The sequence below is a fragment of the Electrona antarctica genome, assembly GCF_951216825.1.
Source record: "Electrona antarctica genome assembly, chromosome: 6".
NCBI classification, from domain to species: domain Eukaryota; kingdom Metazoa; phylum Chordata; class Actinopteri; order Myctophiformes; family Myctophidae; genus Electrona; species Electrona antarctica.
In genome coordinates this window covers 23,791,612-23,811,492 of record NC_136811.1, presented here as the reverse complement: position 1 = coordinate 23,811,492, position 19,881 = coordinate 23,791,612, and the positions used below count along the sequence as shown (strand labels likewise).

The 19,881-nt window shown below is 46.0% G+C and overlaps 1 protein-coding gene across 1 annotated transcript in view; it reads right to left on the bottom strand.

Annotated features, from left to right (window-relative positions):
- Window positions 1-19,881, bottom strand: part of LOC306924819 (CUB and sushi domain-containing protein 3-like) — a gene marked incomplete at both ends in the record, with an annotated part of 337,974 nt that overhangs the window by 220,283 nt on the left and 97,810 nt on the right. Inside the window, 8 exons of the mRNA XM_079503471.1 lie at window positions 10,175-10,501; window positions 11,158-11,340; window positions 11,506-11,618; window positions 11,958-12,061; window positions 14,768-14,889; window positions 15,933-16,057; window positions 17,174-17,261; window positions 19,071-19,148. Coding sequence (XP_079359597.1) covers window positions 10,175-10,501; window positions 11,158-11,340; window positions 11,506-11,618; window positions 11,958-12,061; window positions 14,768-14,889; window positions 15,933-16,057; window positions 17,174-17,261; window positions 19,071-19,148 — 1,140 coding nt within the window. The remainder of the gene's footprint in view (window positions 1-10,174; window positions 10,502-11,157; window positions 11,341-11,505; window positions 11,619-11,957; window positions 12,062-14,767; window positions 14,890-15,932; window positions 16,058-17,173; window positions 17,262-19,070; window positions 19,149-19,881) is intronic.

Genomic DNA, 19,881 nt, shown 5'->3' with positions numbered 1-19,881 from the left:
AAACACGTTATGTCTCCATCTCCAACTACTATAGCTCTGGCGACCACAAACGGTGGTTGAAATCATATGACTCGATAAGTCATACACGCACCACCGTAAGATCTGGAGGCTGAGCAAAAACCTTTATTTCATGTGACAATATTATTCTAGAGAGAATCTGTCTGAAGTTGCTGCATCAGACAGTATCTGAGTATTATAATTGGGGTGTGCCTCCTGGTAGTTGATCATGCTGTGTAGAAGAACAATGCAAAATCTATCATTTCTGCCATCCAGTGATACTATGACACTAAAATATACTCCCTCATTCCGGAAATTTTTTGCTAAAAAGTAAAACCACACAGGCGACTCCCGTCAGGATAGAAATATGTCATCATAGTATGACGAACGCACGCACACACGCACGCACGCACGCCCGCACGCACGCACGCACACACGCACGCACACAGTACACACACAGTATACAGAGCCACCAGACCGCCTCACAATTAGAGGTCAAGCATTCAGGTCTGAACTGTTCTCTTAATTGTGTACATCACCATACACCATATCACGTTTTTCTACATCTCTGTGCTTTTTGTACTACTGAACTCTGAAATGCATGGCCTGCATTGACATTCTCAGTCACCTGAGGAAGAGCTGCTCTTCCATTTTACCTTCCATATTTCACTAATGCATGAGAATCACCCACTTGTGGAGAATATGATTCAAAATTAAATTACTTATCTGATGACTTATCTGAGCATATGTTTTGAGACCACATCCTGGAACTATAAAAGTTCCCATCTGCCAATTAGTTATTAGGTCACTGTAGCACACCGAGTGCTATACTGTGGGTGTTCTTGCCGGCACGATTGGTGAGACCGTTTTGTAATAAGCGTGTGCACTTCATTGACTAGCCAGCTTTGCTGGGTCTGCTGCTTGTGTTTATGTGTTTAAATCAAAGTCCTATATAACTTTGCACTGTTGAGCCATCTCTGCTGGCATTAGCATTTTGTTTGTGTATATATAGTGTATAGATTATTATTTTTGTAATAAATGAAAAAAGTAATTGAATGCATTAGAAGGACTATATCTGTCATGGCTAAAATCGAGTTTGAAGTTACAATGGGTTTGTATTGGAAGGTGGTGGAAGTGTCAGATAAAATGTAACTTAAAAAATGTCTGCGGTGCTCACAAAAGCCAGAGTAGATGTTAAAATGACCCCAAACATGTTTGAAAGTGAAATATCTCTTTAAAGGGACACTTCACCCCTTTTGTAACCAGATCTTATTTTAATGATGTTTGGGAGACAAGAAACACTTTCCTGGGGAAACTACCTTTCCCCGAGGCTTCAAGTCGAAGAAAGACGGTAAGTCCGCTTTCTTTTACCGGGTTAATACTAACTTGGTGGGTAATTTAGCTTTGCATAGTGGCCCGGCGTGGCCCTAGCTAGCGTTGTAGTTAGTTCTACTATAAATTACCTGTGTGACGGTCTGTAACGCGGCTAGAAACAGACAGTTTTTGCTTCCACACGAACTTTCGTTGGCCTCAGGGTCTCGAACGTGTGACGGACTTGAACGGTGTTACAACCCGTTTAGCTTCCACACGTGTGGCGGCGTTTAGCGGTGGCTAGTAATAGCCCGCTCTAGCCAACACACGCACGTCCTGTGGTTTTTCGAGCCCTCGACGGAGTGGTGACCTGATCAGTAATTAGTAATACTACTGTTTAGCTTCCACGTTTGTGACGGTCTTAATAGCGGCTAGCAATAGCCCTATTTTAGCTTCCACACGCACGTGACGTCTTTTACAGTCACTAGTGATAGCCCTGTTTTAGTTTCCACATAAAGTGACGGTCTTTCACAGCAGCTAGCAATAGCTCTGTTCTAGCTTCCACACGCACGTGACGTCTTTTACAGTGACTAGTGATAGCCCTGTTTTAGTTTCCACATAAAGTGACGGTCTTTCACAGCAGCTAGCAATAGCTCTGTTCTAGCTCCCACTTTGAACGTGACTGCCTACTAACTCGACCCCATTTGCCTTGTTTGTAGCTTCCACGTGCATCTTAGCATTGTAAGATGTCTGAGTCCCCGACCAAGGCTCGTCGTCGACGCCGTCGCGCCCTAGTGGACGCTGATAGCCAGTGCATGCAGAGAGCCTGCAAGTCATGCAGGGGCCTGCTCGCCCATGATGACATGCACGACGAATGTCTTTACTGCCTGGGCTATGGCCATGCTGTGGAGGCGGTGGAGAACCCAGAGCGATGCCCACATTGCTCTGCCTTCTCCGACATCCTTAAGCGTAGCAGACGAAAGCGCTCCCACAGGGCGTATCGGACACAGCGGGTCGCCCACGCACGGGGGAGAGAGGACGAAGCCCAGCGTCAGGAAGCCTCCAGGGAGGCAGCTGACCCTAAGGCTCCTGGAAGGGACAACGCTGAGATGAGCTCCGGGGAGTCCTCATCTCAGGAGTCAGCATCCTCCTACACCTCTGACGAGGAGGATGATGGAGAGAGCCGCGGCAGCAGCGAGAGCGACGCTGAAGAGGCAGCCCTGCCTCCAGTCGCCGAGGCCGCTCAGGCGGCCGACGTCGCCGCTCCAGCACCACCAGCTACTGCAGAAGATGCACCGCCTGCTGCTGCAGCCCCAGCCGGCCCCGCTGCAGCTCCGACGGATCCAGCAACGGCGGCCCCGGCTGAACCACAGCTCCACTATGACAACACTGACATCGTCGAGTTGTTCAAGAAGGCGACAGCTCGCTGTAATCTGGTCTGGCCGGCCAGTCTTGAGCCTCCGGTGGCTAAATACACCCTGTATCACCAATTTCGCAGGAGGATTCAGGGCGACCTAGCGAAGCCCCAGACCAAGGCTCCCCCTCGATGACGGGTTCCTGAACTCCCTCATGGTGTCTTGGGCTCAGCCCTACGCAGCCTCCACCTCCCTGAGCGGAGGCTTTAGACTGCTGGACTGCGCAGGACAACGGGAGGCGGGCCTCGAGGCCATGCCTCCAATGGACAAGTCCTTCGCCGGCTGGCTCATGGGTATTAACCCCAATGTCTTCCATAAGGACCCGGACTTCTCCTCGCCTACGGACAAGGACGACGCCAAGGTCAACAAGGCTGCCTACAAGTGCGACTCGACCGCGGCCAGAGCGTTGAACGCCACGACCCTTCTGCAAGGGTCAATGTCTCACGTCCTGCTGGAGGTGGGTGACGAGCCTACCCCCGGACACATGGCTGAGTTGAGGCGCCTGCACCTTGAGCTCCTCCATCTCACTCAGGCCCAGACGGAGATGGTGGGCAGAACCATGGCGAAACTACTGGTCCTTGAGAGGGCCAGGTGGTTGGAGTTGTCCCCTAAGGTGGGACGCACTCCACTGGAACAGAAGGTCTCCACTTCGACACTCTTCGCGTCCATGCTGGAGAAGATGCGCTCCCGTGACGGACAGACGAAGAATGACACGGAGGTCATCGGCGCTTGTCTCCCGGCGACGGGAGCACGGCCCAAACAGGCTCAACCCTACAGGCCGACCTACGAGCGTACCAAGGACAGGGACGATCGTTCCAGGTCCAGGAGGAGCACCTTCGAAGTCCCCGACGCCCAGAGGGCTCCGTCAGCGTCTGCCTCATCTTCCCGCCCACCTCGCAACCGCAAGAAGGTCGATAGGAGGCGCCCCTCTGCCTCTCCGGCCGGCAGCCCCCGCAATGGGGCTAAGAAAGGAGGGCCACCTGGCGGGAAGGCGAAATAACCAGACCCGCCCCACGGGGAGACGTCGGACACAGTCTCCCCCACCCTTCCCCGAGTTTCTTTGAAGCGCAGCATAGTGGCCACGGGCCTCATGCCGGACGCTCTCAGTGTGGACAGAAAGAGGACTTGTTTTTCAAAAATAAATGTTTCTCCAGTGTTTTCTGTGCCACCACGATTTACAATAAAGCAGTGTTTTCTACTGAAAACCGGTCTCATGGATCGTCATTTGAAACTGAGGGGGATGGGCCCACAGCCCGGGCCTTCAAAGAGGCCCGTGGCAGTCGGCCGAGATGTAAGCGTAGCTGCCGTGGACACAGCGCCAGGGCCCCAGGTCCATATTGCAGGACAGAGGCTCCAGGCCCAGGTTCTGACCGTAAGGGGCGCCGCTCTGCCACAGAAGGGTTCAGAGCTGGCTTCAACTCCTCTGGCGCTGTGTCTACAGGAATGGAATCGGTGTGGTGTTCATCCTTGGGTGTTGAACACCATCTTGAAGAGGTACAAACTACAGTTTGCCAGAAGACCTCCCGCTTGTGGGGACGTTCTGTTCTCGCAAGCGAGTGGTCAGGCAGCCGAGGTTCTCCAGGACGAGATATCGTCTCTGTTGGAGAAGAAGGCTATACGTGTGGTGTCCGTGGAGCAGAGCAACACAGGGTTTTACTCCCGCTACTTTCTCGTGAAAAAGAAAGGGGGGGGCATGCGGCCCATTCTAGACCTACGTGCTCTGAACGGCTATTTGAAAGTGTTTCACTTCAAAATGCTCACGAGCAAGGCTCTGCTGCGCATGATGCGCCGAGGGGACTGGTATACAACTCTCGATCTGGGAGACGCGTATTTCCACATTCCCATCTACCCACCACACAGGAAATTCCTGCGGTTCGGCTTCAAGGGACAGATATACGAATATCTGGTCCTTCCGTTCGGGCTGTCACTAAGTCCAAGGACTTTCGTGAAATGTACACAGGCTGCGCCAGCGGGGCGTTCGGATAGCAATGTATGTAGACGGCTGGCTAATTTATGCGGACTCAGCGTCAACACTGCGACTACACACAGGCTGGGTGGTAGATCACTTTTTTTCTTTCTATAATTTTTATCCCACGATTTTGTAACCCATTTTTCACCCCTGTGTCAATTATCTAATGTGATCCTGGGCTCTACACACCCTCCGCCAACCTAGTCCCCATATACAGCATGGGGGACATGGGGAGAGCAACGGACTTGAACTCATGCTTCCTTCATGCCTGAGTGTCCAAGTTGCTCCTTTACACTTGACAGGGGGGAGTTTCCCTGGTTGGACGTAGCGCGTGGAAGGAACACGTTATTCCAACCAGTTCCTTTCCCCTCCATCAGGCGCCCCGGCTGGCCAGGGGGAGGCAGTTTAGAGACTAGGATTACTGCATGTTTTTTGTGAGGGTACCTACCCTAGGGGACACGGGGAGAACATGCAAACTCCACACAGAAAGGCCCTTTCGCCAACCCCGCCTCGGGTATGGGCACTGATGACGCGGAGGAGGAAACACGCCGCCAGCACCCACAGCGCCCCGAGCGGGAATTGAACCCAGGACCTTCTAGCTGTGAGGCGACAGCACTACCAACTGTGCCACCGTGCCCCCGCGGGTGGTAGATCACTTGACGTCTCTGGGTTTCAGCATAAATTACGCCAAGAGCGTGTTGGTGCCGACGCAATCGATAGATTACGTGGGCATGACGTTGAACGCTGTGTCTTTCACGGCGCGTCTCTCCGACGAGAGGATCCGCTCGTTTCAGTCATGTCTGGCTTTGTTTCAGACGGACAACACGACGACAATGTGCTATTTCAACAAACAGGGGGGCCTACGGTCCACCAAACTGCATGCGCTAGCACACAGACTGACGTTATGGTGCGACGAGCACCTTCTGTCGATCAGAGCCTCCCACGTTCCGGGACTCCTGAACACGGGGGCGGATCTGTTGTCCAGGGGCCGATACCTCTATGCGGCTTGGTCACTGCATCAAACAGTGGCCAGACAGATATGGGAGTGGTTCGGCAGGCCACAAGTGGATCTGTTTGCGTCGGACGAGAACGGCAAGTGTCCGCTGTTCTTCTCCATAGCAGGGACGGCTCCGCTGGGTTTGGATGCCCTGGCGCACCAATGGCCCCAGGGCCTACTTTACGCGTTTCCCCCGTTGTCTCTCATCCTTCCCACGCTGGAGAGAGTGAGAACGCAGCGCCTGTAAGTGATCTTAGTGGCCCCAGGGTGGGGCTCTTGGAGGTCAGACATAGTCCCTCTCCTGTACGACCGGCCCTGGCAACTTCCGTTGCGCAGGGACCTACTGACCCAGGCGGGAGGCGAGATATTCCACCCACGGCCGGAAGATCTAGACCTCTGGGCCTGGCCCGTGAGATGTTGAATCTTGGCGCGGAGGGTCTTCCCCAGAGCGTCATCGACACTATTCAGTGTGCGAGGGCGCAGTCGACCAGGGATGCTTATGATATGAGGACTGGTGTTCGCCAGCTCAAGTTGTGCCGTTTCAAGCACCAGTGAGGGTCATACTGTCATTCCTCCAGGACCTCCTGGACAAAGGCAGAGCCTTTAGTACAGTCAAGGTGTATCTGGCTGCTATCTCAGCCTGCCACATCGGGTTTGAGGACAAGACGGTGGGCCAGCTCCCACTGGTGCGCCAGTTCATGAAGGGGGCTAGCCACCTTCATCCGGTGACCAAGTCTCTGGTCCCCTCATGGGACCTTGCTTTGGTTTTGGACTCTCTGTCCCAGTTGCCATTTGAGCCCTAGGAGGAGTTGAGTATGAAGCTATTGTCGCTGAAGACAGCGTTATTGCTAGCTTTGGTGACCGCTAAAAGGGTCAGTGATATCCATGCTTTGTCGATGAGTGCGGAATGCATGAGATTCAATGGAGATGCAAGGGTGGTCATGAAGACCAATCCAGCGTTTCTACCTAAGAACCGCCTAGCTACCCCGGTTCCGATGGACTTGGCGGCGTTCTGTCCGCCTCCCTTTGCCTCTGAGGAGGATAGGAGGAGGCATAACCTCTGTCCGGTGAGGGCATTGAGGTTGTATTTGGACAGGACTAAGGCGACGAGAAAGACTACACAACTGTTCGTCTCCTGGGATCCCAAGACGGTGGGACTGCCTATCTCAAAGATTAGGCTTTCCCAGTGGATCGTGGAGGCTATAGAGCGGGCCTACTCTGGCAGGAATATGGTGCCTCCCGTAGGGTTGAAGGCACATTCCACGAGGGGAATGGCATCGTCCTGGGCCCTCTGTAGGGGGGTCTCTGTTCAGGATGTTTGTTCCGCTGCAAGTTGGGCATCGTCTTCCACGTTTGCCACCTATTATAGACTGGATGTGACAGCGGCGCCAGTGGGGACGTTGGACGGGGGACGTTGATTTTCTCCAGGGCGTTACGACAGTTTGTTCTGTCGGCACCTCTTAGGCACTTTTGGCAGACTTGGGTCTGTCGGCCTTCCCAATAAGGTGCAGTGGTCCTGTTGAGGGACGTGCTGTGGTCCTTTTCTCACAGATGAGGGTACGGGCCCTAGGGGTCCAGACTTCGCGATGACAATAAGGGAGTTAATGAAGTCTCCCATAGTGAGCAGCCTTGCTAAGCTGATTATTAGAACTGGGGGTTACGAATGTAACCAAAGTTCTATAACAGCGAGCAAGGCTGCTCACCAAGATTCCCTTCTTGTTTGCTTGAGAAGAGAACAATTGTTATCGAATGAGGCCGCAGGGCGTTGACTGACTGTTATACCAGCGCACCGGCGGGCGGGGTCAACGTCATTGCGTCTTAAAGTCCCAGACCATCTATTGTCTGTGAGCTTATAAATAAATGCTTCTGTGTTCACGCCAGGAGGCGCAAACTCCCATAGTGAGCAGCCTTGCTCGCTGTTATAGAACTTTGGTTACATTCGTAACCCCCAGTTGTCTCAGTAAGACAGCCCACCCCCTATCCACAAGGAGGAGCAGTGGACCAAATCATTATGGGAAGAGGACAGAATGACGGACCGACATGCAAACAGAGCTTTCTTAATGTTTGTTATAGTATGATAGGATAGTAGGATAAATGACCTCGCTATGTCCCCATTTAGATCAAATTGATCACGCCATTAGTTCAGGCAGGCCACTTATTCAAGCTCATATCTCTGTATGACAGCCAGTTGATGCAAGTAAACACATCAGCTGACAGATGATGGGGGGGGGGGGGGGGGGGGATTGGTTGACCCCTACTTTATCCTGAAGGATAAAAAGGGGGGCTTCTGCACAGAACCATACCTCCAAACATAAATGGATTGCATTGCTCAAGCTGCTAATGAATGTTAACTTAAATCTTCAAAGTGTGTGGCAAGTGTTTGCACAAGGCAATCCCCTCATGCCGTCTGCCCATCTGCTCCCCCATACAGAAATGGTTTGTTGAGATGGCCTAAAGTAAACAGAGCTATGACCTTAACCCTATCAAACATCTTCGGAATGAATCGGAACGCCAAATGTGAGCCAGGCCTAATCACCCATCATCAGTGTCTGAGCTCATTAGCTCTTGTGGATAAAGGGAAGCTAATTACGGGCACTGATATTATATGAGTTGGTCCCCCCTTTGCTACTATAATATTCTCCACAAATCTGAGATGGCTTTTCACTATACTTAAAACATTGCTGCTGCAATTTGTTTTTCATTCAGCCAAGACAGCCATTAATGAGGTCAGACACTGATGTTGGGAGATTAGGCCTGGCTCGCATTTGGTGCTCAAATTAATCCCAAAGGTGTTTGATAGGGTTAAGGTCAGAGCGCTGTGAACGCTAGTCAAGTTTTTCCTCAGTCATCTCAATAATGTCTGTGTGGTAACGTGTGGGGGGTAAACAGCCTTTCTGGCACCCGCAAACTGGTGCCACAAACTTGGAAGCACATGATCATCTAGTCTAGAACAGTGTTTCCCAACCTGGGGTCCAGGGGGCACCAAAGACCAAAGGGGGGCATGAGTCCAACATTTTAAACATCAAAATCATAAATTAATTCCATCCATTTATCTCCAAACGAAGTCACTTTTTTTGTTACGCTGATTGGCTGAAGGGGTTGTCTGTCAACGCAGTACTTCCGCAGCCAACCAGGGTCCAGACTCCACGCAAATGAATGGAGATGCGATTTTAAGTGGGAGGGGTTAACCAGGCTACAGCGCTATTTTGACGTCAGGAGTAGATAGAGGCAGAGCGGATCATATAATTCATTCATTGGGAGATCTAAAGCTCAGAGGTCCTTTGACGAATGACTGTGAGCTTCAGTTCTTTCTTGACTGTTTACCATGACCCTCTACCATATAAGCCGCATTTCGTGGAAATGACAGCACAGAACTGCCAAAAACGGCGAACAATGGCAGAATCAGAAAAAAAAAGGTACAAAAACAATAAGGGGTATTCGGCCCTTCAGGCTTGATCCCTAATAATAATAAATATAGCTGCAAGCAGCGATAAGACAGGGTCAAGCCGTAAAAGTAAAGTAATACAGTAATAAAGAAAAAAGCTATACGCAATGCCTGTCTTCTAATTAGTAGCGAAATACTACGTGATACTCGATACAATGGTAACTACAATGACGGCAGGACTAACAAGTAACAAGTAAGACTATAACAAGTAATGTTATATAGAGAGGAGTGATGTCATACTCTTCCATGTTCTGCCAGTTAGTCCACATGTAGACCATGTTGGACCCAGAGTCGTAGAAGAAGAGAGTCGCGACACGCTTTGATCTCGCCGCAAAGCGGGGTGCTACGGTTATATCTCATTGAGATAGAATGAGCACTGGGAGTCAACGATAGTGTCGTCACTCTCATCACGCTGGTTGGACCTACATGGGCTTCCTACTTCATACCTGTGCATGTCATTGTAGCTGACTCTGTATCACTGTCATATGTCATAATAATGGAATAATGGAAAACCCCATAGACCCATAGATTATTATGGCATCAGCATGCATAAAATAAACTGACAATAACAATAGTCTAGTTGCCGTGTGGCCAACCACACTAATAAGCATTGAATTAACATATTTGTCTCCACCAGGCCTTTGTGTACAAATTGCCACAACTACTCAACGCAGTGTCTGATTGCGGTGAAACTGTGCATGCATATTCCCACTAGGCTGAGGAAGAAATGCCACTTTTCACAGTTTTCAAATCAGCCTCATGGTGGCGCTACAACAGGCCAAGCCGCGTCACACACACACACACACACACACACACACACACACACACACACACACACACACACACACACACACACACACACACACACACACACACACACACACACACACACACACACACACACACACACACACACACACACACACACACACACACACACACACACACACACACACACACACACCCCTATCCTCCTGGTGGAGACCTGTGCCCAGAAGGGCACTTTTTCTAGTTTTGTTTTTGTTTTCCAAACTACTCACTGCTGTAGGTGATGTTGAACCCTCGCCCAGACATGGAATGATCAGCCTGGAATTCCAACTGCAGAATGTTGCTATTGGACGTCATGTGAGAAGGAACCTCGGCCCCTGAGAAGCGGCCTAGCATCATGGCTCCCGACTGGTCGCCGTCTTTGATAGTAAGAAAGTCATACGGTGGCTCGAGATCAAAGTCATTGAAGGCCAGGTGGATTCTGGAGCCGGGCTCGGAGATGATCAGCCACACACAGTTGAGGTTATTGCCGTAGCCTTCTGGGTAGTCGGGAGACAACACCGTCCCCATGGGTGCCGTAAAGTTGGAGAAACATGGGACTGACCGAGAGAGGCAGAAGTAGATTAGATTCAATATTTAATATTTAATAGTGCAATCAGGGAATTCATTTTGCAACAACTCTCACCTGTCACATTACAATCTATATTGTGGATTATACATTAACAAAATCAGTGGAGCACAAACTCAGCATTTAGTAACTAGCTCTGCAATTAGGAGACAACAGTGTTCTCCTGGGTGGTGCTGCTGAGTTGTTGGAGATTCATGAGACGGCAATGAGTGGATCGGTTGGTGGTGTAAATTAAATACAGAAATAATGTCCACACAGCAAAGCCATACACTGTCCCCCAAGGGTACTGCTATTACAGAAATACAACTGTAGATATCTGTTATGAAAATGGAAATAGAAAATGTATTTAAAATTCTACAGGTATATTTCACAGATGGAATTTTAAGTGTACAAGATGTTCTCTCTCTCTCTCTCTCTCTCTCTCTCTCATATGAACCCAAACATAATGCAACAACCATTATGTTATCATATTCCTGTTTATCGGATTGATGTCTGTTTAAACACAATGTATTTTAAAGCCCATTCAACAACACAATAATCCCTATAGTGTTCTAGTGAACTTTAGTAATCGTTTCATTTCTTGGCTCAGGGAACAAGTGAGGGGAAATAAATATGCTTTCAACTCACATATGCACATGGGGATATTAGCAGACCACTGATTGTTGTTCTGGCACGTTATCATTCTCTCCCCGATCAGCTCAAATCCAAACTGGCATTCAAAGCGCAGTACATCACCGTTCAAAAAGCCACTGCCGTCTTGGTAGCCATACAGAGGTGTTCCGGGGTCACCACAACTCTCTTTGTCAATTTCTGTAAGTAAGAGATGGATGGATGAGAGCATGGGTGATGGAGGTAAGGAGAAGGAAAGGAGGGGAAATAGGGGTAAGTTAAGGATTAAGTACATTTAATTATCATTATCTATAAGACTCCAGGCAAATACAAAGCGAGACAGTGCTGCAGCCTAAGTCAATGTACCTTTATAATTGATCTTGAAGCCGATTGAGCCCACACTCTCATCAGACTGAAGATGAAGCCACATCTGATGGGACATGCTGACAATCAGGTCGGGGACAAAACTCCCCGTCAGTCTGCAGATAAGGGCCAAAGCAAAGACATACAGGTGTCAAAAGTGCCCCATCAAACGTCAAGCCTATACACAGCAGAAGTCACTAATCAAACATCAACTCAATACACAGCAGTAATCTTTTAATGAAGATTACACGTTAAATTACATTGACTGGAAATACTCGGAAATCTAAAGACGCCATATAAATACCAAATAGCCAGATGAAATGAAACTGAATTTGTGTCATTTAATGTATCAGAAAGGGCTACAATATAGTGTTGTATAAAGCTGAACCGTTTTGTTTTTCATTTTATGGTTTACTCAGTTAATTATTGTACATCTCAGTAGACAAAATACTTACACTTGAATTATCGTTTTTGAGTCACCTACTTCCGCTCCATCTCCGATCGTTAGGGAGTCATAGCCAATCTCCAAGTCAAACTCCTCAAAGTTGATCTGGATAACCTGTCATGAAATATACATATAGGCCACTATTCAAAAACACTTGACTATGAAAGCACACTTCAGGATGTTGACCTAATATACATTACATTATAGGATATGATGTGTCTGAGTGTACAATTATCTCATAGATAGAATATTAGAATATTTTAATTATATTGAAATACAGTCTACGCATCATATGTCAGGTTTTTTTTACTCCCCTTTACTAAATTATAGGGTAAAAACTCAATAGTCAAGTTGTATGATTAAACCATTCAGCATGTACACTACAGCATACATACACACATTAAATTCCTTCCACACAAACAGCTGCTTATGTTCATAAACTGCCCTTAGAGACAGGGTTTTTTGGCGACGGCTTAACTGTGAGGGAAGCAAGTCTGTGTAGATAGAATGTGTAATACCTTATACATATTTCAAGCAGGCAGCATCGGGAACACCGCTTTAGCTCAGACAATAACACAAAACCCAATCCACCTTTATTTCCTTCATCTCATAATCCAATGCATTTTACATGAAAACTATCCGTACATCTCGAGTGGAATAGATAGAGAATGGGAGCCAAACATTGAGCACAAATCCACCCATACTGCATCTGTTTTTCTAATTCAGCACTATACTCTATATCAATCCTCTACACCCCCGCATATACGAAGGACACAAGCAACCCCCAGAGAGGAATAACCACCACTGGCATGACTTCACATTCACTTGGAGAGGCAGTCAGAGAGGCAGTCAGGGTGGGATACAATTTCAGAATTACTACTGATGAAATATAATAGCTTTATTAAGAGTCAAATGTACATCAAATAAAACAAATGCAGTGCTAAATTGTGCTAAGAAGAATTAAACTCTCTATTCTTTGGTGAAATGGAAGTGCTATGAACATGAACAGAGGTGCTGTAAAGACATCTGTTGATCTGCATGTGTTGATGCCAGCAAAGGCGAATGATGATCGCCTGCTCCTAATCTTTGGCATCCCACAATCCCCGGCCATGGGGAGGACAATACCCACAGAATATGCATGTATAACAACCTCATTACAATCTACGCCTAAGCATAATTACCATCATAACACTAATGGACAGATTCACTGCCAAGTCAATGGCTTGTTTGTCTAAGAGGCCCATCAGTGGTTGACTACGGCACTTGCCTGTCCTTGTGATTTCAGAATGAACATTCGTCGGATGTGTACTCTTTATTGGCATGACTGCTCTTTATTGATGTCACAGTGACTGTCTCTATGGTACGGGACTCAGTCAGATGTACAAGAGTACTGGCGTGCATAATCAAAGGCTATTACAAGCTCAACTTTGACCTCTCGGCTTTGCGGATGAGCCAATAACATGCAGTGGTTATTTCTCTCTGTTTCTGTAACCTTATAAACAGTCAAACAGAGAATATTGTAGAACTGCCAATAACTGCAGTCAGGTGAAGTACATCACTTCTATGTACTGAGTGATGTCCCGATCAAGTTTTTTTCTCTCTCAATCCGGTTCCGATCATTTGATTTTGAGTATCTGCCGATACAGTTTTTTCCCAATCCGATATTTATATTTTTATAGAACACTTATGCCATATTAAAGTAGTACAATATCCAGTCAAATATCATGATATGAATTATAATATTGATACTAGGGATGTCCCAATCAGGTCTTTTTTGCTCCCGATCCGATCATTTAAAAATTACGTGATCTGCCCCGATTTTCGATCACGTGAGGACAACCCTAGCACCGATGTATGTAAATAACGAATGACGAAGTGTGAAACTAAGCCATCCACACATATATTAGAGTTAACATGAAATACTGTAGATATATGTATTAATAAATACACAAGAAGCTTGGATAAATCTGCTCCACAGAGGGAGTCTACACTCTACTCTAATGTTCAAAGGTTAGGGTTCAAGTGTTTAGAGACGAGGGATACAGTACAATTACTGTACATCCATGCTAACTAATGAGGGACTACTACCCTTGTTTGTACGAGCATGAATAGCTCACTTAACCTTTCTTATTTAAGATCCTCCAAGGACATCACATTAGTTTATAGGTAGAATTATGTTAAAAGACCACTTCACCACTTTTCAACCTATCTTCATATAATTGGTCCTCACTAATGTTCATGATACAATCCCGCCATTTTTGCCCTACTCAGTCTGTGTCTCATAGGAGGGCTGTGGGCAGTTCAGAAACCCGTCCACCAGTGACATCATCGACGGGGAATCCAAGCTAATAGAAACTGCAGGCTTTCTATTCTTGAAAAGTTCCAATGCCATAATGGAAGCTATCATTCTCACGATAATAAAAATGTCAGTTGTTGAGATAACTGTAGATTAATTTAGGCCTATACTGTATCGTTCATCAAAAGTTCATCAAAGTAACTGATTTAGAGCTTGAAAACATGGTGCCACAATCTATTACTATTCTCTCTATTTTGGGCCAGGATAAAATGCAATTCACAGATCTCGTTTCTGGGGGTCCCCAGAAGGCACTGCAGTAATACCGTTTGTTATTAAAGTACTCTGCAGCACTGGTCCTCAACGTGGGGTGTGTAGACCTTGCAGATTTACATTACAGATAATTTTATAGCGTAGATTAGGGCTCCAGAGGTAAAACAAAAATGGTACTAAATTGGGGCTCAGGCAGGGACCAAATGCATATCAAACTGGGGTCCTTCAAAAGAATCACTGTTCTGCAGCATTACCTTGTTTGGATCACTGGCAGAGATGATCCACACACACTGGGAGTTGCTCTCATATTGGATGGGGAAATTAGGGGACGTGAACGTCCCTGAGGGCCCATGGAGATTTGACCCGCATGTTTTCACTGCAACAATTAAAAGACAAATATTACACTTTGGAAGACAGATCATATCATTGCTGTTGGGAGGAAACCTTGTATGTCCAAAACCGTTACTTTTCGGGAAATGGAAAAAATAACCTGTGTTCCAATGGATCCAATGTAGTCACAGGCTACAGGTTTAGGTTTTATTTATTCGCACATAAAAAAGGTTAAAAAGGGGGGGGGGGGGGGGGGGGGGGAATCATACATATTAATATTGTGCAGGAGAAGTTAAAAGCCAAAAGGCTTATCGAGATCTTTCCCTAATTTGAAGAATCAGACATTAAATATAAACAAAAAAATACCAGTAATACAATATACAATATTCTACATTACAGTCATAATAACAACCCATCTGCAGATCTACTCACACATGTAGCCAACTGTGAATTAAACTACTACGTTTTGGATAAGAGTATTTGTTTGTAGTTTGCTTTAAAGACTAGCAGAGATGGAGATTTCTTCAGTCTAGAATCAACAGCATTCCAAAGAGTAGACCCTCTACATCCTATTGAGAACTGCCTAAGGGAAGTACGACAATAAGGTATGTGCAATCCTTGGATTGACGTGTGGCATATGAATGAATATTTGAATTAAAAGAAAAAGCGAAAACAGCATACAGCTCACAATGCGTCGAAATGCGTGTTGTAATTGCGTTGTCAATTTATTTTTATCTCTGTGGGTGGGGATTAACTAATTTAAAAATATTTCAACTAGCCAATCTACATCGACACGTTGTTTGTTAGCTTGTAGATAAGTTTAGGGATAAGGGGTAAGGGGTGGCAGATCTAGGGCATGGTCTATTAGCAGCGTTTCTATGAATCACATCCAGAAAGGTGCTCTGGGTATTATGGAATGTTTCAAAGCACAACCAAAGCCTTCAGTGTCATGAAAAAGTGGAGTGCTGCTGCAGAGCCTTTCATACATAATTAACAGAACTGAACTTTCCTCTATCTGCATAGAGCCTACATCCAGTGGCAGTGCCTTAATCAAACAGCTTTATTAGCTCTCCAGAAACCTCCCCTCACCCTTGCAGACAGGCCTGTGGTCGCTCCAAGCAGCAAAGACCTCTGCCACGCGTTGGCAGGTAATCGTTTTGGAGCCCTGCAGCACATGGTCTTCGTCACAGGTGAACTGAGCAGTTGCTCCGATGCTGGAGAGATACCAAATATTACAGTCAGAGAAGCAATCGGTTCCAAAGAAAAGCCCCGAGGCAAATCCCATTTATTTCTCCGTTACATTTATCTTGGATTACATCTCAATATACTAACTGAATCCATCCCATGAATGTAGTGCGTATATTATGCACTACTACTGCTGGTTCAGACAGAGCAACCTATACTCCTCGTAATGGCAACTGAGCAAACCTAGCAAGGTTTAAATGTGTCCATACTTGAGTGCCAAGTGCACAGTGTAGATTACAACAGTACCGGAGCCCTTTTGCGTGCAGCACAATAGGGATGCTCATGAGAGCGAATGCGGTATCTGTGCATGAAAAGGAGAAGGGAATGCAAACGCCAGGTTTCCAGTACGGTAGGGACTGGAGATTGGACTTAATTGCAGCAGCTAACTAAATCTCAGGCCCCTGCCTGCCTGCCTGCTCCATTCCAGCACTCATGCGGAAGCTGGTAAGATATAACCAACCCTCAGGCTCCTCTTGCTCTGAATACTGATCAGTGAGGACACAAGTGCTATTAAGTACTTGCCACTTTGAAGGCTACTTTGGAGAATGTTTTATATTTCTATGTATTTCTTAAGCCCTAACCACACCAAAGGGTCACCATGCAAAACCGTCTTGACCCTTTGGTGTGGTTTGGGCCATTGAATTCCATGCGTTGAATCACTAGGATCAACGTGGGTCAACGTGCAACAAGACATATCACACCGCAGGGACAACGCTAAAACCGCCTTGACCCTTTGGTGTGGTTAGTGCTTAAGGCAGTGTTTCTTAAACCAAGGGTCTCTATGGCCTTTATCCATTTATAACTCTGAGAGTGTACAAATGTACCCAAATGGACACTTACAGGTCAATTTGGATTGAATGCTCAAGACTCAAGAGTTAATTAACATTTAGGATTTAGGACAGTGTAACGTGATTCATTGGTGCTAAAATGAAAAGGTCTAAGTCCAGCTTAGACCTTTAGCTTAGACTTTGTTTTGTTTATAAAACTGAATGTTCCATTTCTTTTCAAAAAGTGAAAATATTTGTACGGACCATCAACTCTGTCTGAAGCCCTTTACTTCAGTTCTGTGATGTGTGCCAACTCACCTGAAGTTTGAACCTGTCCGTTTGCCATTCTCAGACTCCCCTGGGTCTGGGCAGTAATTGGACAACTGTTTGATACCTCCCTCATTCACTGTGAAAGACAATGATCGAAAATGTTGTAAGTCAGAATAACCTTCATCGCCAAAGACCGACACAGCCAGCAAATTCAAACTGTTGGGTGCTTAAATACTTCCTGGAAGACCATTCAAAACGCTAATGCCTGGTAAGAAACATATGGTTGCAGTAATTATGTAGATAGACAAATTGACCCCATGTATCAAAGTCAGGGGTCTTTTATTGCCAGTTGTGGTGTTGTGAATGCACACTCTGGTTGAGTGTTATCAAACTGAATGCAACACTCGACTTCTCTCTTCCCCGAGCTAGACAAAATGGAAAGAATCTATCTGAGTCCAACAGGGACTAAGAGGATTAAATAACCTTCAACTACATTACAGGAGCCACAATAATCACTCAGTGGGACTCTCCATACATACTAATGGTTTAAGTACCCTCGATTAAGCTTTGGGTATAGGGTGAAATATACAGCCTTCACTACACAGCATAAGTACAGCCACAGCCAAGTGGAATAAAAGTTGGCTGCATAAGTATGAGTGCTGTGTCTGTGTCTGTGTGTGTCTGTGTGTCTGTGTGTCTGTGTGTGTGTGTGTGTGTGTGTGTGTGTGTGCGTGCGTGCGTGCGTGCGTGCGTGCGTGCGTGCGTGCGTGCGTGCGTGCGTGCGTGCGTGCGTGTATGGACATTAAAGTGCCCTATCTTTCTCACACAGTATATTCTGAGAATCAAATAAATCATGCGCTGCAAATGAAATTCATGAAAAATGTGCTATCATAACTTTGCAGTAAGACATCACACACATGCAGCAACCAAGCAGATCCGGAGGCATTCATTCTTTTTTCATTTAGGAAGTTCATTAGATTTGTGGTTAATTGAGGGCGAGCTAGTAATAATAGTGTTATGGGTTCAATTATACAGCATGAAAATGGCATATGTCACACATGGCATATGTGCCACCTCCTTATAGTCCTTTTTTAGACATACACAGGAGAAGAACAGAGAAGGAGAACCGATGATAAACCTTTGCATTATTCATGTCTCTGAAGTCATGTCTGTGACACGCAAGGTAATAAAGATTACAACTTGTTGTCACTAAAGTGTTTAGCACATTGTGGAACTCGTTTCTCATAAGCTTTTGAGTTTCCTGAAAAGCTTATGTTAATGGCAAAGCTCAGCAACTATTAGAATGCATTCACCTCAGTTCTGAAGTGTACACAATTCATCTGCCAAATAAGTGGTCACTACTGCAGTCAGTGCAGAGTGTGTGTGTGTGTGTGTGTGTGTGTGTGTGTGTGTGTGTGTGTGTGTGTGTGTGTGTGTGTGTGTGTGTGTGTGTGTGTGTGTGTGTGTGTGTGTGTGTGTGTGTGTGTGGAGATATGTGAATGCAGGTCATACTGCTCATACTGTGAAATCCTGAGAGTTAAATTAACACAGAGGATCTTACGGAGTATGCCATAATGTGATGTATTGCTTAGGCTGGACAGAGTGAAACACAGTGAATGAATGACTGAGACAGAAAGAGGGAACTTTTAGAGGTCACAAGATATTGAAATTATGATTTTTGCTGCAACATACAGTCTAGTCCTGGGTCTCATCTAGCTGAGCATATTTCTGTAAGGACATGGAGTCCAGAGACTTGGGGGGAAATAGGTTGTCAGAAAGACAAAAGACTGCACTTCTGCAAAATCTAGTACTGTAGCGTAATGCCTTCACCAAATGATGCAGCAACGAAAGAGACGAGAACGAAAGAAAGACCCAGAACACAAGCCCTGAATAAACAAAAAAAGTCCAAACAATGACATTTGCATAAGAAAAATAAAAGACTTACTCAAAGAGAGTTTGTTAGTGTTGTCCTTTCCCGGTAATAATTTTACCCCTCTGGATTTAAGCTCTCCAGAGCTTTTCACTGGTTGAGAGCAATAAAAAGAATCCATTAGATAAAAGAAGTTACAGTATTAGATGTGAGAAGATACAGTACAAGTGTTTCTTTCTTTGAATAAAGCTTGGTCATTATAGAATAATTGCTATTGGTGTGCCTCATTTTTCATAGGAAATGTAGCAATTTCCAAACTAGCTTGTTCGTTTCCAAAAGTATATAATGTATGTTAAACAACGAATCAAATTGTATTTAAACTATTTTTTGTTTTATATACTGCACGGGGGAAATACATGACACAGAAAGAATCAAAGAGCAGCCGACTAAAACACTGAATGTCTACCAATGTATAATTCAACACAACATGGAACAGACTTCACACAAAAGCCAGGTGATGCAAGCGACTGTCATAACCATAGGTGGACAAAGTAATAGCCAGAAGCAATGAGGGATGAGTGAAGCAAAAACAAGGTGATTTGGATTTGCAAGCATTGGGATGATCCCCCTTCCTCTGGACTGTCACTTTGAAATAAGTGATTAACTCTTGTTAATCTTGTTGCTTGTCGTCCCTACAGCACGTTACAAAAGGTGTGTCCTCCTTGATACCATGAATGACTAACACACAGGGGGAAATTGTTTGAGTATAGCACAACACTCCTGAAGGAGAGTTTTCATGCAATTGATTTTAAGTCGTTGTCTACAATGGGCTGATACACATGCATGCTACCGGAAAGAAAACTCTTTATAACGCCTTTTATGGTGA